The following is a 17,803-nucleotide window of genomic DNA, read 5'->3' as shown; positions in this document are numbered from 1 at the left end:
GCCCGAGGAGGCAGGAGTCAAGTGTTTGACTTTGCTCTGAGCAAATTCTAATCACTCTATAAACGTAGAGTGATGTTGTTTGAGTGTGTGAGCCTGTGTTTATCTTTGTTTTATCTTCTGTTTTCATGTGCTAGAATCTATTTCCTTCCCAACTCTCAACAAATGTGTTTCTCTTTTGTGTAATTTTCTCTCTTTCGTTCTCACATGCTGTCATTTTTCAGTGGAACTGATTGACAGAGGTAATCCTTCTCTAAACTAAATACAAAATGTGTAATTCGTGGTGTAGCCTGAGAACTCCAGGGTGGTGGTACTCTGGGTCAGGAGAAAATTTGAACTTTAAGTGTTTAACACAAACAAAACCATATTTTCGTAGTTAACCCAAGGTTTGGCAAGGTTGTTTTAAGTAGTGGGTGGATTTATTGATGGGATGTTGGGGGAGAATTGTAGTAGCTCCAGTTTACACCTGGTTCCAACTGCCTAATAGTGTAATTAGCATTATTTCTGAAGTTTGCTAGTTACTGTGTGATTCTGACTTTGTATCGATTATATGAAAACCAATTCATTTTCTTAGTGAAAGGGAAGCATCACGGGAGTTTTCTAAATGGGATTAAGCTGTGGATCTGCTTAGATCTTGAGTTTTAGAGGGGAATAGGAGTCTGTAGCTGGCACGGGTACACTGCTTACCTTTCCCAGGTATCCTCTAAGCTGCCGTGGCTCTGAGCTGAACTCTGCTGTATCTTGGTAAGACACCACTTACCTTGCCAGCTGGAAAGCCTGGGACATTAAATACATCCTGAGGCCCCAGCATGTTTGTGCTCTCTGCTGGGCAGAGACCGTGGGAGTCGTGCTGTTTCACCTCCCTGTCACTGTTTGCTAGAAGAATGAGGATTTTGTGCTTTTTATTTAAGAACTGCCTGTTCCTGGCTGGGAACTGTTTATGATACAGAGCGGTTCACTGGAATCGCAAAGGTGGAGGAGGCTGGGGATTAAGGACATAAAACCAACTGTGCTGAGACGTGTCAGGCATCCGTTTAACCTTGCACTCTTTATTTCCCACACTGGTCACTCGCAGATGCTTACAGGGCAGCGTGTGCAATGATTTCCTAGCCTCCAGCAGTCCGTGGCTTGCTGCCCTCTCTCCGTTGCTTGGGCTGGAGAGATGGAATTTTCCTCCGTGCATGTGTCCAGAGGATTATCTCCTCTCGTTTGTTAACTTGTCAGATCTCTTCTGCACAGGGGGTGATGCAGAGCTGGAAGTGCTGTTTTCTGGGCTTCTCGGAGCTGTGGACCAGTTGAAGCCGGCGTCATTTCCAGCATTGCAGCTCTTGAGCTCACCAGCCTAATCTGGAATCACACTTGCTTTTACCAGAAATAGTTAAAGGTGAAATGAAGAAATGTAATCTATTGATTAGCTTTTGAACACAAATTGCAAAGCTCAAGGAGTGTTTCACAAAGGAAAAGGCAGGTTTTGGCCCAGCCTCCGGCTGTTTCAGGCGTTGGTACCTCGAAATCGGCAAATAAGTAGCTGACGGAGAGGTTAAAGACCTCTGTTAGAGCAAACATTTCCTCTTATTAATGACAAAGGGATTTACATCAGGTTTTTCATGAGTGTGCTGATAAGCTTGCCAGGTCTACATCCAAAACAGAAATTGTTCAAGGGTTTGAGAAGGAAGAAAGAACAGACCACTCTATTTGAAGTCTTTTTCACTGTTACCAGCACAGTCCAGCAAAATGGTTGGATTGTAAATTGGAGAAAGCCGTGAAAATGCTCTCTCCGAGGTCAGATCTCAGCTAATGCACAGAGTAGCTCGAGGGATGATAAATCTTTTTAGCAGTGGCTGTTCTGGGTTATTTTCTCTTGTATTGTGTTGCAACAGCTGTAGACTGAACAAGGAGAGCGGCTCCTTTCTCTGAGCGCCAGCTCTGTGTGGTGGCAGGGAGGTCTGGGGATTCGTGGAAGATCCACCCGCGGGGACCGAGTGCAAGAGAGGTGACAGCCCAGCAGAGAAGCCCCAAATTCCCGGTGTCTAACAGGTACAGGACGGTTCCCGCTGTCCTGAAGAGCGGCATCACCGCCGGCGCAGGAGGCGGCTGTGCGCGCGGGGCGCGCTGGGGAGCGTCCCTCGTTAAGCCAACAGCGTGCAAACAGCCCTGAGCGCTGCCCGCTGCAGGGACGGCTGATTCTGCTCTGCGGCCTGGGAGCCGTTGCTGGTGAAGGTCGCTGCCCGGTGCTCTCTGAGCAAAACCTTGCAGCCTGGCTTTTTTTAGCCTGTGGGGGTTTTTGAAATGTCTTCATTGTGATTGATTAGGTAACTCCGATTTTTTTTTTTTTTTTTAATTTTTATATTCATAAAAATAAATGCTGGTTTTGTCCTGCAGTTATTTCTCTGTTTGGTGTTTTTAGAGATTGGCATATCTCTAGTTTTATGCTCGGGGCTGGGAGAAGGGATGTTTTTAATGGGGTGTGTTTTCTGGACTTAATAGAACAGCAAAGAAGTAAATTACGCTTTTGTCAAAGTACAGGGGGGTATGAACATTACCAGTCAGGCTGGTTACTGTATATTGTCTCTGTGTCTTCTGTACCTGTGTTTAGCCAGCAAAGCGAACAAACCAAAGCTGCCATGTTTGCAGAATATTCTGCTGTTGAAGGGAATATGGTGATAGGACTGTGTAGCTAAAACTCTTCACACAACGAGAATGAAGAATTGCTGGGGGGGATGTTGTAGTCATTGGCTGTGATTGCGTGGCAGCTAAAATAAATGAGGGCGTTTCTGAGGTCACAGTCGTGAGGCCTCTCCCTAACGCTGCTCTGGTATTCGCACGTTGCGAGACACCGTGGTTTAATGAGCCGAGCTGGCCAAAAATTCATCACTTTTTTTCTTTCCTTTTTTTTTTTTTTTCTGCCATGCCAGTTTCAGGCCAGCTCAGCTCCTCTGAGCTGCCTGCTGCCAGGGCAGCCGTGCTGGTGCAGGGCATCTGGGAGGGAGAACCGTCGGGCACAGTGTGGGTCAGGTCAGGTTGCTGTCAGCCTGGATCCCGATACTCTTCCTGATCCCTCACATCTGCTGTTTTGAGAAAAAAAAAAAGCTGTTCTCTGCCGTATGGGGGTGATGTCTACACCCATAGCCCTCCTGGGACCTGGTGCAGGTGAAGGATGGCTTGGGACCGCGGAGGAGAAGATTGGTGGCAGCGCGCAACGGCCCCGTGGGGCTCAGCAGAAAGGTTAGCGGGGAAGGGTGCAGCGTTCGCACGATGGGGACCGCAGCCGGTCCTTACGCGATGGGCACCGCGGATGGCCCTTTCGCTGTGGGCGTCGGAGGGAGCATTGTGAGTAGGTGCAGTGTTTGTAAATCGCTTTGTGTCCTACACTGTTTTCGTTTGTGTGCCAGATCCTCCTGTCTAACAACAGCTACGAGGACAGATCCCTGCAAACACAAAATCTGAGCTGAGCAGGCAAACGATGCCAAACGAGATGGGCATGAGGAGCGGGCAGGATATTATGGGAAAGACACCTCACCAGAGATCAGCAAAATAAACTGGTCCCAGTCCCCCAGGTGAAGGGAGTCTTGGTTACTGTGACTTAGCACTGGTTCAGGTATTATGAGCTAAAGCAGCTTTAAAGGGTGCAGTGAATGCTAAATAAATAAGAGGTTCGTTACAGATTAATGAGTGTGCACATATTGTCTCTTAAATTGGGTTGATGAGTGGCAGAGAACCTGTGATGGGTGTCCTCCACCCTGCTGGTGCTCGAGGACAGCGCTGGCCTGCCAAGGCACTCTGCTGTGTTTGGTGCTTTTTAATTGCATCTTTAAAACTTCATCAGCCAGTTTGAAAGGTTTGATTCACTAGGCTTCTCTGCCGGCAAAAATTAGAACGGGGCAGATTGCTTTTCCCTTCTAAGCCAGCTGAAGTGTTCCCTCTGGTTGCCTTTCAGATGGACTTCTGTATTTGAGACTAACAACAAAGACAAAAGGACAAGGTGTGTTTTTGTTAAATCCTAAAAATTTCTATCAAGACCTACAGGAAAAATCTATTATCATGTGATAAGTCCTGATGATTCACATTTACCATTTCAATTGTATTACTTGGGTGTTGAAATTAACCCTAAATCATAGAACCACACAATCACAGAAGGGTTTGGGTTGGATGGGACCTTTCAAGGCCACCCAGCCCAACCCCCCTGCCAGGAGCAGGGACATCTCCAACCACATCAAGTTGCTCAGAGCCCCGGCCAACCTGGCCTGGAATGTTTCCAGGGATGGGGCATCCACCGCCTCTCTGGGCAACCTGGGCCAGTGCTCCACCACCCTCAGGGTAAAAATTTTTTCCTAATGTCCAATCTAAATCTACCTCCCTCTATTTTAAAACTGTTACCCCTAGGCCTGTCACAACAGGCCTTACTGAAATTCAGATAAAAGGTTGCACGCAAATTGCAAACGTGCCTATTGCTCTGAAATGCCCAGCGCGGGCGCTGCACCATCCCCTTGCTGCCCTGTGGCGACCGTGGCAGCTGATGCTCACGCAGGTGGCACATTAATGTTACGGGATCAGAACGCCTGAATCTGGTTTTAAACTCACAGTTACTTACCTCGCCTCTCTCCTTCACCGGACTCTGAGATAGGGTTTCTTAAATGGATTAATTTTCATTTTCTTCAACTTCTTAATCGTTTACCTTTAGATCTGAACTTCCGTGATCTGTTGTTCCTGCCTTCGGGATAAATACGTCCCTGTAGCGCTGTTTGTCTGAAAGTGTTGACCTGAGGTGTGCTTTTGTTTTGTCTTTAACATCTTTTTCTTTGTGAATTCCTTTGATTTTTCCACTGAAGCTTTGTATGTGAACACTGAAAGGCACTAAAAGAAATTCTGGATGCTGTCTCTAGTAGTTTAAAAAATATTTCATCTGTTCTACTGTTTTACATTTTTGTTCTTGCAACAAGTTTTCCCGTTCCCTTGCACTTTTTTTTTTTTTTTAAGTACTCAGAAACATTGAAAAATTCTGGGATTATCCTGGTTTTGGTCACTGGTTTACAGCCATTTTGCGTCAAAGAACGAAATAGCCAGAGATTACAGTTCAGGTTTCGTGTTGTCCAGTGTGTGTGTTCGCTCCTGTTCTCTCTGAGCAGAAGAACCTTGTCCCTTCCTTGCTGAAGTTGCCTTGTACCACAGAGTGCCTTTTAAAAATAATTTTAGGATTGGAGGTCTTTTTAATGAGAAGGTTCACCTTGCAGCAGAGCTGTAGAGGTGAAAGTTCGTGAGAAGTTAATGAAGAATTGTAAAATACCTGCTCTCTCCCGAGAGAACCGTTAGAGATGCCTCAAGGCTGGGCTGCCCATCGCTGCGCTGCGGGAATGGAAGCTGTGTCCTTCTTGGAGACGCCGGTGTTGGCAAAGTGTGAAGGGGAGGAGAGCTCAGAAGGCTCCGGCTGCCTTCCCAAGGATGATCTTTATCTGAATTTTCTCGGGAGTTGAGGGAGGAGCAGCTGTTCTCCTGGCTCATGGAGGCTGTGGGCCATCAGTGTCTGCTGAAAGGGCATCTTCCAGTTAGGAGGAATGAGAAAATTAAGAAATAACTGTTAATGAGAAGAATTTTGTTCGTGTACTACATTACTGTGAGCATTAATTGTAGGGAAAATGTAGAGCTCAGCATTATAAAGATCATTCACAGCAAGGCTAGCCCGACGTTTGGTGCTGAGTTGGAGAGATTTTTCTTCAGTATCGTTTTTTGTAACTGCCTCTTTCCGTGATTTAATCATTCTAAGTAATCCCAGAGACCAAATCCCTATTTTAAGTACAAAACTAATTCCATTTAACTCTGAAGCTGTAGTATGTCTGTAGTTAGGCTGGCACACTGTCCTCACCCCTCAGAACTGAAGATGAGGATGAGGATGAAGGTGACAAGTTCCTAATTGGTTTTGTGTGAAGGCTTTTACACTTTCCGACATTTCCTGTTTCTACACTTGTTTTTAAGGATCTTTTTTTCTTTTTTTAATACTGGACATGTATGGCAGATACCTAATATAGGTATCTGCCATATCACAGACCCTTTAACAAACTGCAGCTTCCCGCTGCAGGGCTCTGCCAGAGTACAGTGCCACCTTGGCTGCTTGCTTGTTTGTTAAATTATAGAGAACATGGAGGGACAGAAGAAATTTCGTCTAATGTAAATATTTCATCCAGCTAAACCATATTTCATTGCGATTGAGTTAATTGGGGTTGTTTTGTCTTCTCTTGCATTTTCACTGAGTACGATTAATATATTAGGCATTGAGTTTTGTTAGAATTTATTAGGATTTGAGTTCAAGAGCATGGTTGTGGGACAAATACAGTGCCCACAATGCCGTATAGTTCAGGTGTTTTCATCGTTTTACCTTGTAGGTTAGTGCACAGGTCTGGTGCACTTGAAATGGGGGATTAAAAAAAGAAATCCCTGAAAGCTTAATTACAGTACACGTGTTTTTCGAGGAGCCACGTCTGACAGTGCCCAGCACTGTCACGCAGTAGAATGGGTCCTGCAGTGCTCTGGGGACCCGAGGCGGTGGGTTATCTGCCGATGCGGCGTGCCCATGGAAACATCGAAATGCCGGCTGCCAGGCAGCAGGGGAAGAGCCCAGCGCTCTGGGGGAATGAAAAATAACGGGCACTGAGACAGAGTGTGTGTGACCGCTGTAACCTTGTTGCTGTCCCGGAGAATCACACACACGTTTTCCTGAGTGCTTACACCGAGGCAGGTAGAGGATTTTAGACTGGAAGGAAAATGAGGTGTGATCCACAAATGAGAAGAGGTGAACAAAAATACAGATTCCTGTGTTACGGAGTTCTGGTTTCTGTTCCGTGCCGGTGAACTGCACGTGTGCTGGGGAAGGGAGGATGGAGAGGGAGATAACTAATAATATCCTTTTGTTACTAAAAAACCAATCAAGAATTAAACTGTACGGCTCACGTGCGCTCTGTGCCCGTGTGCGCTGCTGTAGAGGGACGTTTTCATTTCTGGGTAGAAGGGAAGCAACACAGATGTACGTTCTTCCGTAGCCTTATTGCAAACTGGCTGCTGAGTTTGCAGCCTTTGTTTTGAATGTGTGGCACCATACACAGAGTTACTGGCTGTAGTTTTTGTAGTTGTATTTCTGTCTCTCCACAACTTCTGTACTTACAGTAGCAATGCTGCCAGTGTGTTGGCTGTAGACTGCAATACGATGTCTCTCAAATTGCACACCTTAATGCATACATTAATTATGGATTCTTGCATGTATTTACCTTTGAAATGCTTTTTCTTTTCAGGTTATGAACTCGGTGTTTAAGACTATTCTAGACTTGACATACCCAATAACCTCTATGTTTTCTGGAGCAGCTTTTAACAACAGCATCAACAACATCTTCAAAGATAAGCAGATAGAGGTGGGTGCTTGTTCACTCCCTGTGTAGGGAATGGTGTCGCTGTTCTTCCATGCTGGTATGAGATATGGGCTGTGCGATGACTGAAAACACGTTGAAACTGTGAATGTGATGTTACGTGAATATAGGAAGGAGCCTGTCTTTCATTTTGGGGGATTTAGAAAACACAAGGAGTAGGTTATTTGTAGCTGCTTCTGTCCTGTTTGACAAAGGGATCCCGATGTTTGAGAGCAGAAGTTAAAATTGTGTCACTGAAGTAAAATTCCTGAGACTATTTTACCATTCTTTTTCTGCAAATCAGGTCTAAGACACCTTTAGGGCATACCAGAAGGCCTTGCAGAGGGTAGCAGAGGGTTTGGCTGTTTTAAATTTTATTTTTGAAGCTAGAGTGAAGTTTTATGAACAGCCTATCGAAAGCTGCGGTAACGTCGGAGCGTATCGTTTCCTGGTTTGCATGCGGTGACCTTTGGTAATTGCTGGATGTTGTATGGCCCACCTGAGCTGACAGCCGCCCTCGGATCCCACCTACCCTTGGTCTCTCAGCAGCAGCAGTTTATAAAGCACGTTATCAATGGTTGCCTTTCTAGATCGCCAGGCTTAGAGGGTGTTTGGGTAGTCTTGCAGTCTTACCTTGTTTGCGGTTTTAAACCAAATTAATCCTACGTTTGGAATCCTTGTGATGAAAGATTATGTAGCAAATTAACACTATATATACTTTCAATGCATTTGTTAAAATAATCTAAGACATTCCCCACTTAAATGCAGGTATGAAGGTAAGTAATTAATCATCACATGGCTTAAAATAATATTTTGCTGTGCAGAGCGGATGGTGCTGGGAACAAACAGGTTTTAGAGTGATAAATCCTTCTGAGACCAGAATTATTTTTCTTTCGTTGTTTGAGCAGCAACAGCCAAACTCTCTGTTCTTTGATCACGCGTATCCCTTCCTGAAGCACTGCAGCTCCTACCTTTGGTTCAGCAGTGTCTTACAGGAAAGCACCGGATTGTCCAGCGGCTGAACCAGCTCCCCTCTGCTTGCTTTGGCGTAGCCGAGGAGCTGCCCTGTGCGGAGCACCGAGACCTCCTCGGCGGTGCTAAGCACGGACTTCTCTTGTTAACCCGGGATGAACCGTGCATGGCGCACGGCAGTGCTGAGCAGAGCTTTGAGAAGGAGTGAGGGGCAAAATGGGAGAAAAACTTCTCTGAGCTTAGGTGGCCCCTGCTTCCCCTCACCTACTCTCACTGCTTTTTATTTCAATAGGCAACTTCCCTTTGAGATGCAGTAGGTTCCTTCCTTACGATTCTTAACAGCCGCAATTGCGTGATCTGTTCTGACTTTGCAGTCGCAGAAAAGTTTTTGTCCAAGAGAAGTCCAGTTCTGAGGCATGCAACGGCATCATCTTTGTGTGCGTGCGCTGAGTGTCACAAGCTAAACCCTTCGGTCTGTGCCTGAGGACGTCCTCAGGTGGGAAGCCTTCCGTCAGCTAAGTAAGGAGAAGCGGTGTGTAGCTCTGCAAGGAAGGAGGCGGGTACCCTTGCATCGCAATTCATGTTATCAGCGCAGGTTAACCAGTCGTGTCACCAGGCAGATGTAATTGAAAGCGGCCTAAGTGTGGAGGGTAACTTACGAAGTAGCAGAAGCTGGACTAAGAAGATTAAGCCTTGAACCATTATTTTCTTAAAGCATTATTTCAAAGCATCCAAGCTACAAATGCTCGTCTCTTCTCAGTTGTTGGAGTGGTTTTGGAGGGGGGTGGGTCACAGTGATTTCCAACTGGCAATACGTATTAACGAGAGTTAATCACAGCCTTACACGCACAGGTTGTGTTTGGACGCTTGGCCACAACTGCTCCTTCCCGGGAGGATCCACCATGATTGTAGCAGAACCTGAGAACTTCCTCCCCGCAGGGCTGGGGTGGTACTGGCCTTTGTGTCTCTGTAAAAGCTTAAAATTAGAAAGCACTGGGCCAGACCCTCCTTTCTGCTCCCCACAGCTGTGAGGGGGCACTCTGCACTTTCCACGTGTGCCCTCGTCCCTCTTCTGCGTCAGAGCCGGGGAGCGGAAGCACTTGAGTTGAACTGTTACATCTGACGTTGAAAAGGAGTTTCCATCTTCTCTTAGATTTGCTCTCTAACAGCCCTTGTAACGTAGGTGTCTCCTGGTTCCCAGCAGTGCTGTTTGTGGGGGAGCCCTGGTTACCAGCAGCCCCTGTGATTCCTGCTACGGATGTCAGCCAAAGGCGCTCCATGGGAAGAAGTCAGCCTGTGCAAGTTCTTCCAGGAGAGCACGCAGGAATCCAGGGCAGGGCGCTTGAACGATGTTTCTCAAGAAACGCAGTTATTGCTCCTCTGACATTATCCATCCTTCTGGGAGAGCACCAGGCTCTGGAATTTTTATCCCCCGTGCCAGAAGCACAAAATGCTCTTGGAAGTCATCTCAGCTGAAGGTTCGGGTGTGAGGAGTCAGAGATGAGTCCTATCAAGCCCTGTTTCAGACTCAAATAATGCTCTGTCTGCAAATAAATGAAAGGGTAGCTGAGAAATGCAGTCTTTATTACTGCATGACAGGACTTGGTTTAGTTTCCCTCGTGCGTGTGTTTGCATGAATATGAAAGGAAGCATCAGATAGAGTTCTTTCCCCGTTCCCCTGGTTTTGCTTAAAATACGGTTGATGCACCGAGATCTGCAATCATCAGAATATCTTTAGCGCGGAGAGGCACCCCTGATACTCCTGTAGTCACACTTTATTCATCCGCCCTCCGACGGCATTTATAGCAGATGGGTTGTAATACTTGCGCAGCATCTGTTAGTCCTCCTCGATTCCACCATCTTCGCAGAGCTGCTGAAAAGATTAAACTTGCTCGGAAAAAAACCCTTCTCCTTGGCAGTTCAGAATTTCGTATTGAACAGCACAGAAACTTACACCAGAAGTACTGACTGGCCAGAGAGGGAGTGCTGCTCAGCTCATACTGACAGCTGGAGTCCAAACCCTTCTCTGACGTGAGTTTAAGGCACATCAAAGCTACGCTGGAGAAGAGCCGGACACCTTGTCCTGTGAACAGAGAGGCTGGTTGGATGGGAGAGCAGGTTTGCCTTTTCAGTCCCGATTCAGCTCTGCTGATTGACACAGAACTATCAGCTGTTGTTCTCTGGGCATGAGTTCCATTCAGACAAATCCTCCTCCTTCCCCTTTGAGGCAGCCCTTTCATTAGACACCGTGGAGACTTTCCAAAACTATCCTCTCTCCAACAAACTCCAGTACATTTGGGAGGCCGCCTTCGCATTCAGTTTTTCCAGTTAGTGGGATGTGAGTAGAGACATGGTGGAACCAAAAAAGAGAAAGAACTTCCCCTGCTGGGAGCAGGACTTGTTGAGTTGGTCTAGCCCCTGTTGAATAAACTTGTCAAGGCCTTAGCTTGGCCATTCTTCTTGTATATCATCCTGCTTATTAGGTAGGTTAGGTACCACACTGCTCACTGCTCTCTTACCCTGCAGTATCTTGAGCAGCCTCTGGGGTCTGCTTGAAGATCAGCCTTGTTCTAGCCTTTGTTCCTGTAGGTAACGCTGCAAAGCTCTGTGTTGTCCTCTTTGACTCAAGGCAGCTTTGGGTCTCAGCAGCCTTGCTTTGCGTCTCCTGCTGAAATGACTCCTAGGTTCATCACCACGAGGTACAAATGGAGCATCATTTAGCCTAGAGGCCGTGACTCATTCTTTCCTTTTTGTCTTGGGCTGTGGTGTCTCAGGAACTGAGGCGGGGAAGGTGCTGCTGCTGCAGTCTTAGGTTGGGGTTGGGGGAAGTGCGTACTTGCATGCTCCTCCATGGTGAGTACAGCTGTGGAAGACTTGCTCTGTGCAGCGGGTGAACACCACCTTGAGTGGTGAAACGCAGGAACCTGGTAAGATCAAAGGTCTCAGCAAGTGTCAGCAAGCAGGTGAACTCCTGGTTGGAGTGATGTGGTTTCTGGCTGCTCTGTATGCTGGACAGTCTTCTGGAACAAGTACTTTTTGCTATTAAAAAAGGAAATAAGGATTTTTGTCTGCCTTGTTTCTGCATGCAGTCGTCACATAAGAAACAAATTTGTGAACTCAAACACGGAGCTGATGGTGTTTCCTCCGTCCATGCAGGCGTTCATGTCTACAGCTCTGTTAAGATACAGTGGTTGTTGCTTTGGTTTGGGTTAGGCAAAGGTTTTAGGTTAAGTGCAAGGTTACAGGTTTAGTAAAATTGAGACTTGCTCTGTTGCAGGATCTGTGGATTCCTTACTTCACCATCACAACCGACATCACTGCCTCAGCAATGAGGGTCCACACGGACGGTGAGTGTGCGGGCAGCCTTCTCCGGCAGCCGGTCTTAAACAATAATGTGAGACTTCATGTCAGCCCTTGTTCCTGGACTTTTCCTTACCTTTAAATTTGTCTTTCCTTTTATTTCTCCCATTTCTGTTACTTGGTGAGCACCAGCCTGTGTTTGTACATGGATAACAAGGGACGGAGCTCCAATGAGATGCTGTATTCACTGCTTAGAGAGAAAATGGGTCCGTTGACACCATTCTGTTTCCTTAAAACATCCCATGAAGTGCAGATGTTTTAGCCATAAATCAGAACTAATGCAACCAAAACATTTTAAGATTCAAATTCCTCAGAAATGAACCCATTTTCCGAATAAAGAGACTCCTTAAGGGGCAGAGGCTGTGTTCGGTTCTCGTTTGTGCCCAGTCCTTTGTGTTTCTCTGGTGGAAAACCGTGATGTGCTGTGACTGAGCAGAGAAGGGCCTGAGCTGCCTGCTTTGCTGTCGGGCTGTGGCGGCAGCCTGGTGGGATGCTTGCTTTTGTCTCTTTGGGGTGACAGTGTGGTGAGTCAGGCCTCAGTGAAGGCAGGACAAGCCTGCCAGGTGCCCCAGATATTTCCCTGGGTAGCTGCAGCCTTTGCTGCCGCGTCTCTGATGCTTTGTCTTCTGAGCTGGCCCAGGTGAGATGTTCCATCCCCGCTGGCAGGGCGTGGGTTACAGAATCTCTAAATCACACTGACACCGGTGCTTTGGTGACCCAGGACAACCAAGGGAGCTAAAACAAGCAGAAAAAGGATTCAGCCTTCTTAGAGGTTTTATATTCCTGTTCTGCAGCTGGTTAAGCCAGCTTAGGTCAGGAAACTCACTTCATCTGGCTGCTTGTCCTGCGGGTGTTTAATGTAAGCACAGAAGTCAGCTGGAGAGGGGTTATCATCATTTCCAGAATTCACTGAAAGGAGAGGGAGGAAGTTCCCAGCTGCTACAATTGCCCGTCTTGGTTTCATCTGTGGGGTGTAACACAAGAAGTCAGCATTTGTTTTGGGTGGAAGTTCCAACTCAACTAAAACTGTTCCTAATAAACCCCAAATCTGCCAGTGCTGACGTGTGCTGAACAGCAGGAGTGCTTTGGTTATAATTAGAAACAAAAAAAGAAAGGAAAAAAATCAATTTCCAGTTACTGGAAAGAGTTGCTGTTTGAAGAACCACGTAGTTAATTACTGAGAAGTGAGCTAATATTGCAAGTCCTATTTATTTGGGATGTTTTAAAGATTCGCTTCTCAGACGGGGCTCCTGGCCTCTTTGGAAATGCAGTGTCTTCCCAATCCACCCAGCGCAAATGTGAAGAGAGAAATCAGTAGATAAAAGCCTTTAAGCAGAATATTTCACAGGAAACAGATCCAATCAATCTCTACCTGATAAAACTTTCTGTTTCTAACAGCTTAAAAGATTATCGCCTTTTTCTTACAGCACTATGAACAGAAGTGTCCTAAGAAGAGATACGGTGGCCACCGTGCGCTTGCACTGGTTTTACCAGGGAAAATGTTTGCTTATTGCCGAGCAGGGAAAACAGAATCCTGGGCCTTCCACAGCATACATTTTTCCTGTTCAGCTCCTGCTAAACGCCTGGGTTTTATGGATCTCTGTGGAGCGTAATGGCTTTGGCTGCACTGCAGTCTGCTCATTCAGTCTGTCCCGGTGTCCCCGGAGGAGCCGCTCCCTCTCCTTACTGGTGTCAGCTCCGCAGAGTGCTAAAGATGGTCCCGCAGTCGGGCACATGCTGCCATGTCCGTGCAGGCAGTAAATGTGAGGCATGGGCTTAAAACTCCAGTTTCTAAGGCCTTTGCCTGGTTCTGTGTCTGAATAGCCCTTTTTTTTTGTTGTTGTTTTTTTTCTTTTCCGTAGCCAGTTAGACGGTCTAGAAAATAATAAACTGCTTTAATAACTTTTGAACAGTATTCTCAGGAGAGCCTCTGCCTCCCAATTATTTTAATGAGTGCAAAAGCCTAGCCCAGCTCTGCGGCAGGGATTAATGCCGGGGCTGTTCCTCCCCTTTCGCTCCCGCAGGCTCTCTCTGGAGGTACGTCCGTGCCAGCATGTCCCTCTCCGGGTACATGCCTCCTCTCTGCGACCCGAAGGATGGGCATCTCTTGATGGACGGCGGTTATATCAACAATCTGCCAGGTGGGTGCAAGGATCAGCTGAGAAGTTACTGAGAACACAGCCTGTCAAACAATCTGCAAAACTTTATCCTCTTTTTTTTTTTTTTTTTTTCCTCCCCAAAAAAGTAAATACTGTAGACACCTTTAATCGCCTGATGGTGACCAGGAGTCATTGTTCTCAGTTTCCTAGGTGTTTACTTTATCGTTGCTTTATTAAGACTATTTTTTGTTATGAAGGATTTCCCAATAGACATATTCTGAACATACAATTCTGAGCTAATTCTGAATTTATTTTAATGCTCACTGAAACAAGAGAGCAGAAATTAAACTGCAGACATACAGTCTATCTCTGAGTTTCTGTTTGAAAAGTTATCAGTGGAATAAGAAATAATTCTGAGAACGCAACAGTGTTAACTCTCCCTTGTTCAGAGGGGTGTCCCCCGGAGCCTGAAGGGTTCAGCTGACGGGCGTCAGTGTCTCAGTTCACCGCTAGCCCGCGGCAGCAGTGGAATCACGTGGAGTTTGGGGGTTCTGAGGGCAGGGCCCAAGGCATGTGGACTCACCTGCGTGTTTGGGATGTGGTTTGTGTCAGGTTGTCGTCAGAGTCAGGAAGCACTGGAAGGCGGGAGGCTCAGGAGCGTGGCCGAGACAGAGGAGAGAGACGTGGTGTCACTGCCGTTTGTGACTGTAGTTGTGTGCACATAAAGAGGAAGGAATTTAAGCTGGAGACTCTGCATCTGAGCAACCTAAATCATTTACGTGTTCCGAACAAACCCAGATGATATTTTTCTATCAGGGCTGTATTTGCCTAAAAACCAGAGGTGGAAACAGCACAACCTAGACCACCAAAACCTGCGCCTGACATCCTCTGTTTGTGTCTGTGAGCAAAATCATGAATTGCAAACCAAGCACCTTTCCCACCTGCATGTACTGAGAGGGCAGAGAGCACAGCTGCAGATGACTCTGGGTGGGAGAGATACAACAGCCTGAACCAGCCCAGGAATATAAATCCAAGTTACAGAACAGATCTGATTTAAATGAGTGTCTAAATTAAGCATCTGAATTGGCTTTTCAGAGCTGTGGTTTTCCTACGCATAACTATTCTGGAAACTGCAACTATCTTGGACTCTGGGGGTGTGGAAGAAATATAAATTTGTGCTGTGAGGTACACGTCCTTCTCTTCCCTCCCTTGGCGCTTCCCTAAATCCTCGTCCGTATCCAAAGGCTGCAGCTAGTCCTTTTATTGACCTTGAAGTAGGAAGTGTTGCCTCATTTCTCTCTCTCACTTCCAAATACGAATATTTCTCTTGGATCCCAAGGCTTTTCGTAGCCTGAAATCCTCCCAGCCTCTCCGTGCTGTCTGTTTCCTGTGCTGCTCCGTTCCTTTATTACTGCTGTCGGCAGGGCTGGCCCCGGCTGACTCTCCTCTTCAAGGTTGCTGCCACTTCTTCTCTCTGCAGGTCCCCAGATCCTTTGTTCTCATGAGAGGCAGAATTAATGTGGGTTTAATGTGCTCTTTCCCATTACACCCAACGTGGTGTACCTGTGGACTCGAGCTGTGTCCCACCTCCTCTCCCCAACTCCCCACCATATGCTTTCACTGCTGCCTTCACGTGGGTTCTGGTGACAGCACGGCCTCAGAGAGTCAGCTCATCCTGCCAATCCGGGGTAAAACTTACCCTGTCAGTGGCCTTCACCGGCAGTTCTGCAACGGCAGCTCACCCTGAGGCTCTGCAGGGGCTCGGTTGGTGCGGAGCGGGCAGTACGCTGGCGTCTCTCCCTGAAAATGGAGCAGGTGGAGTACAAGCCTCCTCAGATAAATGGTCTCTCGACAGAGTTTCTGCAAATGTTTGTATCTGAGACTGTTCAGAGACGCTCGTGGTAGGTGTGACGGCGGGTTATGTGCTCCCTAGCAGGATGTACGTAAGCTTTGGCTGAGCAGCACCAGGATTAGCGGTACTAATACGACCTTCTTTCCCATTAGCTGATGTTGCGAGGTCCATGGGCGCGAAGGTGGTAATCGCAATCGATGTGGGGAGCCGGGACGAGACCGACCTCACCAACTACGGCGACTGCTTGTCTGGTTGGTGGCTGCTCTGGAAGAGGTGGAATCCGCTGGCTGAGAAAGTCAAGGTATTGCAGACTGTGTTAAAATGCATCTGGTTTTATGTACAGAGCTGGAAACTTCCCCTTGTTCGTTCAGGAGCAAGCCTGGTGACAGACCGTCTTGTTTCTTGGGTTTGAGCTCTTATGGACAAAGAAAGCTGGGCAGTGCCCTGATACCACGGGAAAGGCAGTGGCGTGGGAGAGAGTACTGCTCTGTAACCTGACGTTTTCCTCTGTGATAACTCCCTGCCCTGGAAAGGTCTGGTCTTCTTGAGAAGTGGCTTTTTGGCGTTGGTGCAGCAGTGGAGTGCCCTGCTGTGCTTTGGCAGAGTTGACCGTGCTGTTCCCAGCACGGTGGGCGTGTTTGGTGCGAGGAAAATGGAATATCCCGCCTCTTCTCAGTAGTGTCCAGTGAAATATTGCCACTGCTCAAGTGGCAGTAGGCACACATGAAAACATGGGGTTCTTTCTGAATGCCAGAAAACACTTTTTTTTACTGGGCGTGGTGAAACACTGGCCAGCCAGAGAGATTGCAGAGTGGAGTTATTCAAAACTCAGCCGGACATGGTCCTGGACAACCTGCTCTAGCTCAATCTTGAGAGCTCCCTGTCAGCCTCCACCATTCTGTGAAATCTCTGCCCTGGTACTGTGGAGACCATCGCTGATTTCTGCCATGAAGGACGCTGTGCCGCTTTCACCTCAGCACGGATCTCTCTCTTAAGGTATCGCTGTGTCCTGCTATGAAAGACTCCGTTGAACCTTGAACTGCAGAGCTATGTTTGAGGGCAGTCCCCTTTCTGCTGCTGGTTATGGAGACTTGCTGGCTACCTGTCCACGCTGCCTGGGAAACAGATGGATGTGCTGGTGTGTGAAGGGTTCAGCAGGCTTCTGTGCGCTCTTGGAAAAAAAAAAAAGATAGATAACTTGCTTTTTCTCCATTATGAATCCAGACCATGTTCTGAAATGATATTTCTGAATTAATCCTGATTGGTGTGCCTGGCCTGCTTGGCAGGTGCTGAACATGGCGGAGATCCAGACACGGCTTGCATACGTGTGCTGTGTGCGGCAGCTGGAGATGGTGAAGAACAGCGATTACTGCGAGTATATCCGGCCGCCGATTGACCGATACGGTACCCTGGACTTCGGGAAGTTCGACGAAATCTGTGTAAGTGTGTCCTGGGGAAGGCAGTTCCCCCCTATTGCCGTTCCGCAGAAATCTGCTGGTTTGTGGTGCTAATCAGCGCCTGAGCTGTTGGAGAGAAAGAGAAGTCAGTTGGTACAGAGGGAATAATTGATGCTAAACAATTCTGTGGAATGCTGTCATGGCTGTGAGGCTGGATTAATAGCAGAAATGGAGTTAGGAAGCTTGATTATATAATGACCTGTGAACGGGCCAGTTGCCTCGCTCTATTTCATGACAATTCTTGCTCAGCTGCTTGGTGAAAACTCTTGGTGTGTCTGAGCTGCTTTGGGCAGTTGGGGTTCGTCAGATGGTGTCAGTTCTCTCCCTTCATTGTGTAGCTTGTTGTCATGTGAAAGATTTGAAGAAATCTGTAGGGGAGGCCGTGAATGACTGAAATGGAGGGCAGCATGTTACAATATCTGTCTCAGTTGATGTTTCAACACTTCTATTAATAGAACATATCATCCACAATTCCTCTGTGCCTGATAGAGTAGCAGGAAAATGGCCCCAATGTCAGTGGAAGGACATTGTAAAAGGGTAGTCCCAGGTTACACAAGGGTAGTCCCAGGTTACGTGTCTCTGGGATTTAGTTTTCTTTGTTTACGTATCAGAAACCAGCACGGGAAGAACTGACTCTGGATGTGCAGTTGAGTTGTCTTAGTGACATAATTCAGC

The 17,803-nt window shown here is 47.2% G+C and overlaps 1 protein-coding gene across 3 annotated transcripts in view; it reads left to right on the top strand.

The window, feature by feature from the left end:
• PNPLA7 (patatin like domain 7, lysophospholipase) overlaps nt 1-17,803 on the top strand; it is a 127,383-nt gene that overhangs the window by 94,912 nt on the left and 14,668 nt on the right. For all 3 annotated transcript variants that reach the window (XM_086763494.1, XM_086763496.1, XM_086763497.1), the window contains 5 exons: nt 7,278-7,394; nt 11,638-11,707; nt 13,745-13,861; nt 15,824-15,972; nt 16,958-17,110. In XM_086763494.1, coding sequence (XP_086619620.1) covers nt 7,278-7,394; nt 11,638-11,707; nt 13,745-13,861; nt 15,824-15,972; nt 16,958-17,110 — 606 coding nt within the window. The remainder of the gene's footprint in view (nt 1-7,277; nt 7,395-11,637; nt 11,708-13,744; nt 13,862-15,823; nt 15,973-16,957; nt 17,111-17,803) is intronic.

Source organism: Chlamydotis macqueenii, chromosome 20 (genome assembly GCF_036417535.1).
Source record: "Chlamydotis macqueenii isolate bChlMac1 chromosome 20, bChlMac1.mat, whole genome shotgun sequence".
Taxonomy (NCBI): domain Eukaryota; kingdom Metazoa; phylum Chordata; class Aves; order Otidiformes; family Otididae; genus Chlamydotis; species Chlamydotis macqueenii.
The sequence above is the reverse complement of the archived record's forward strand: the minus strand, read 5'-3'. Positions and strand labels throughout refer to the sequence as shown.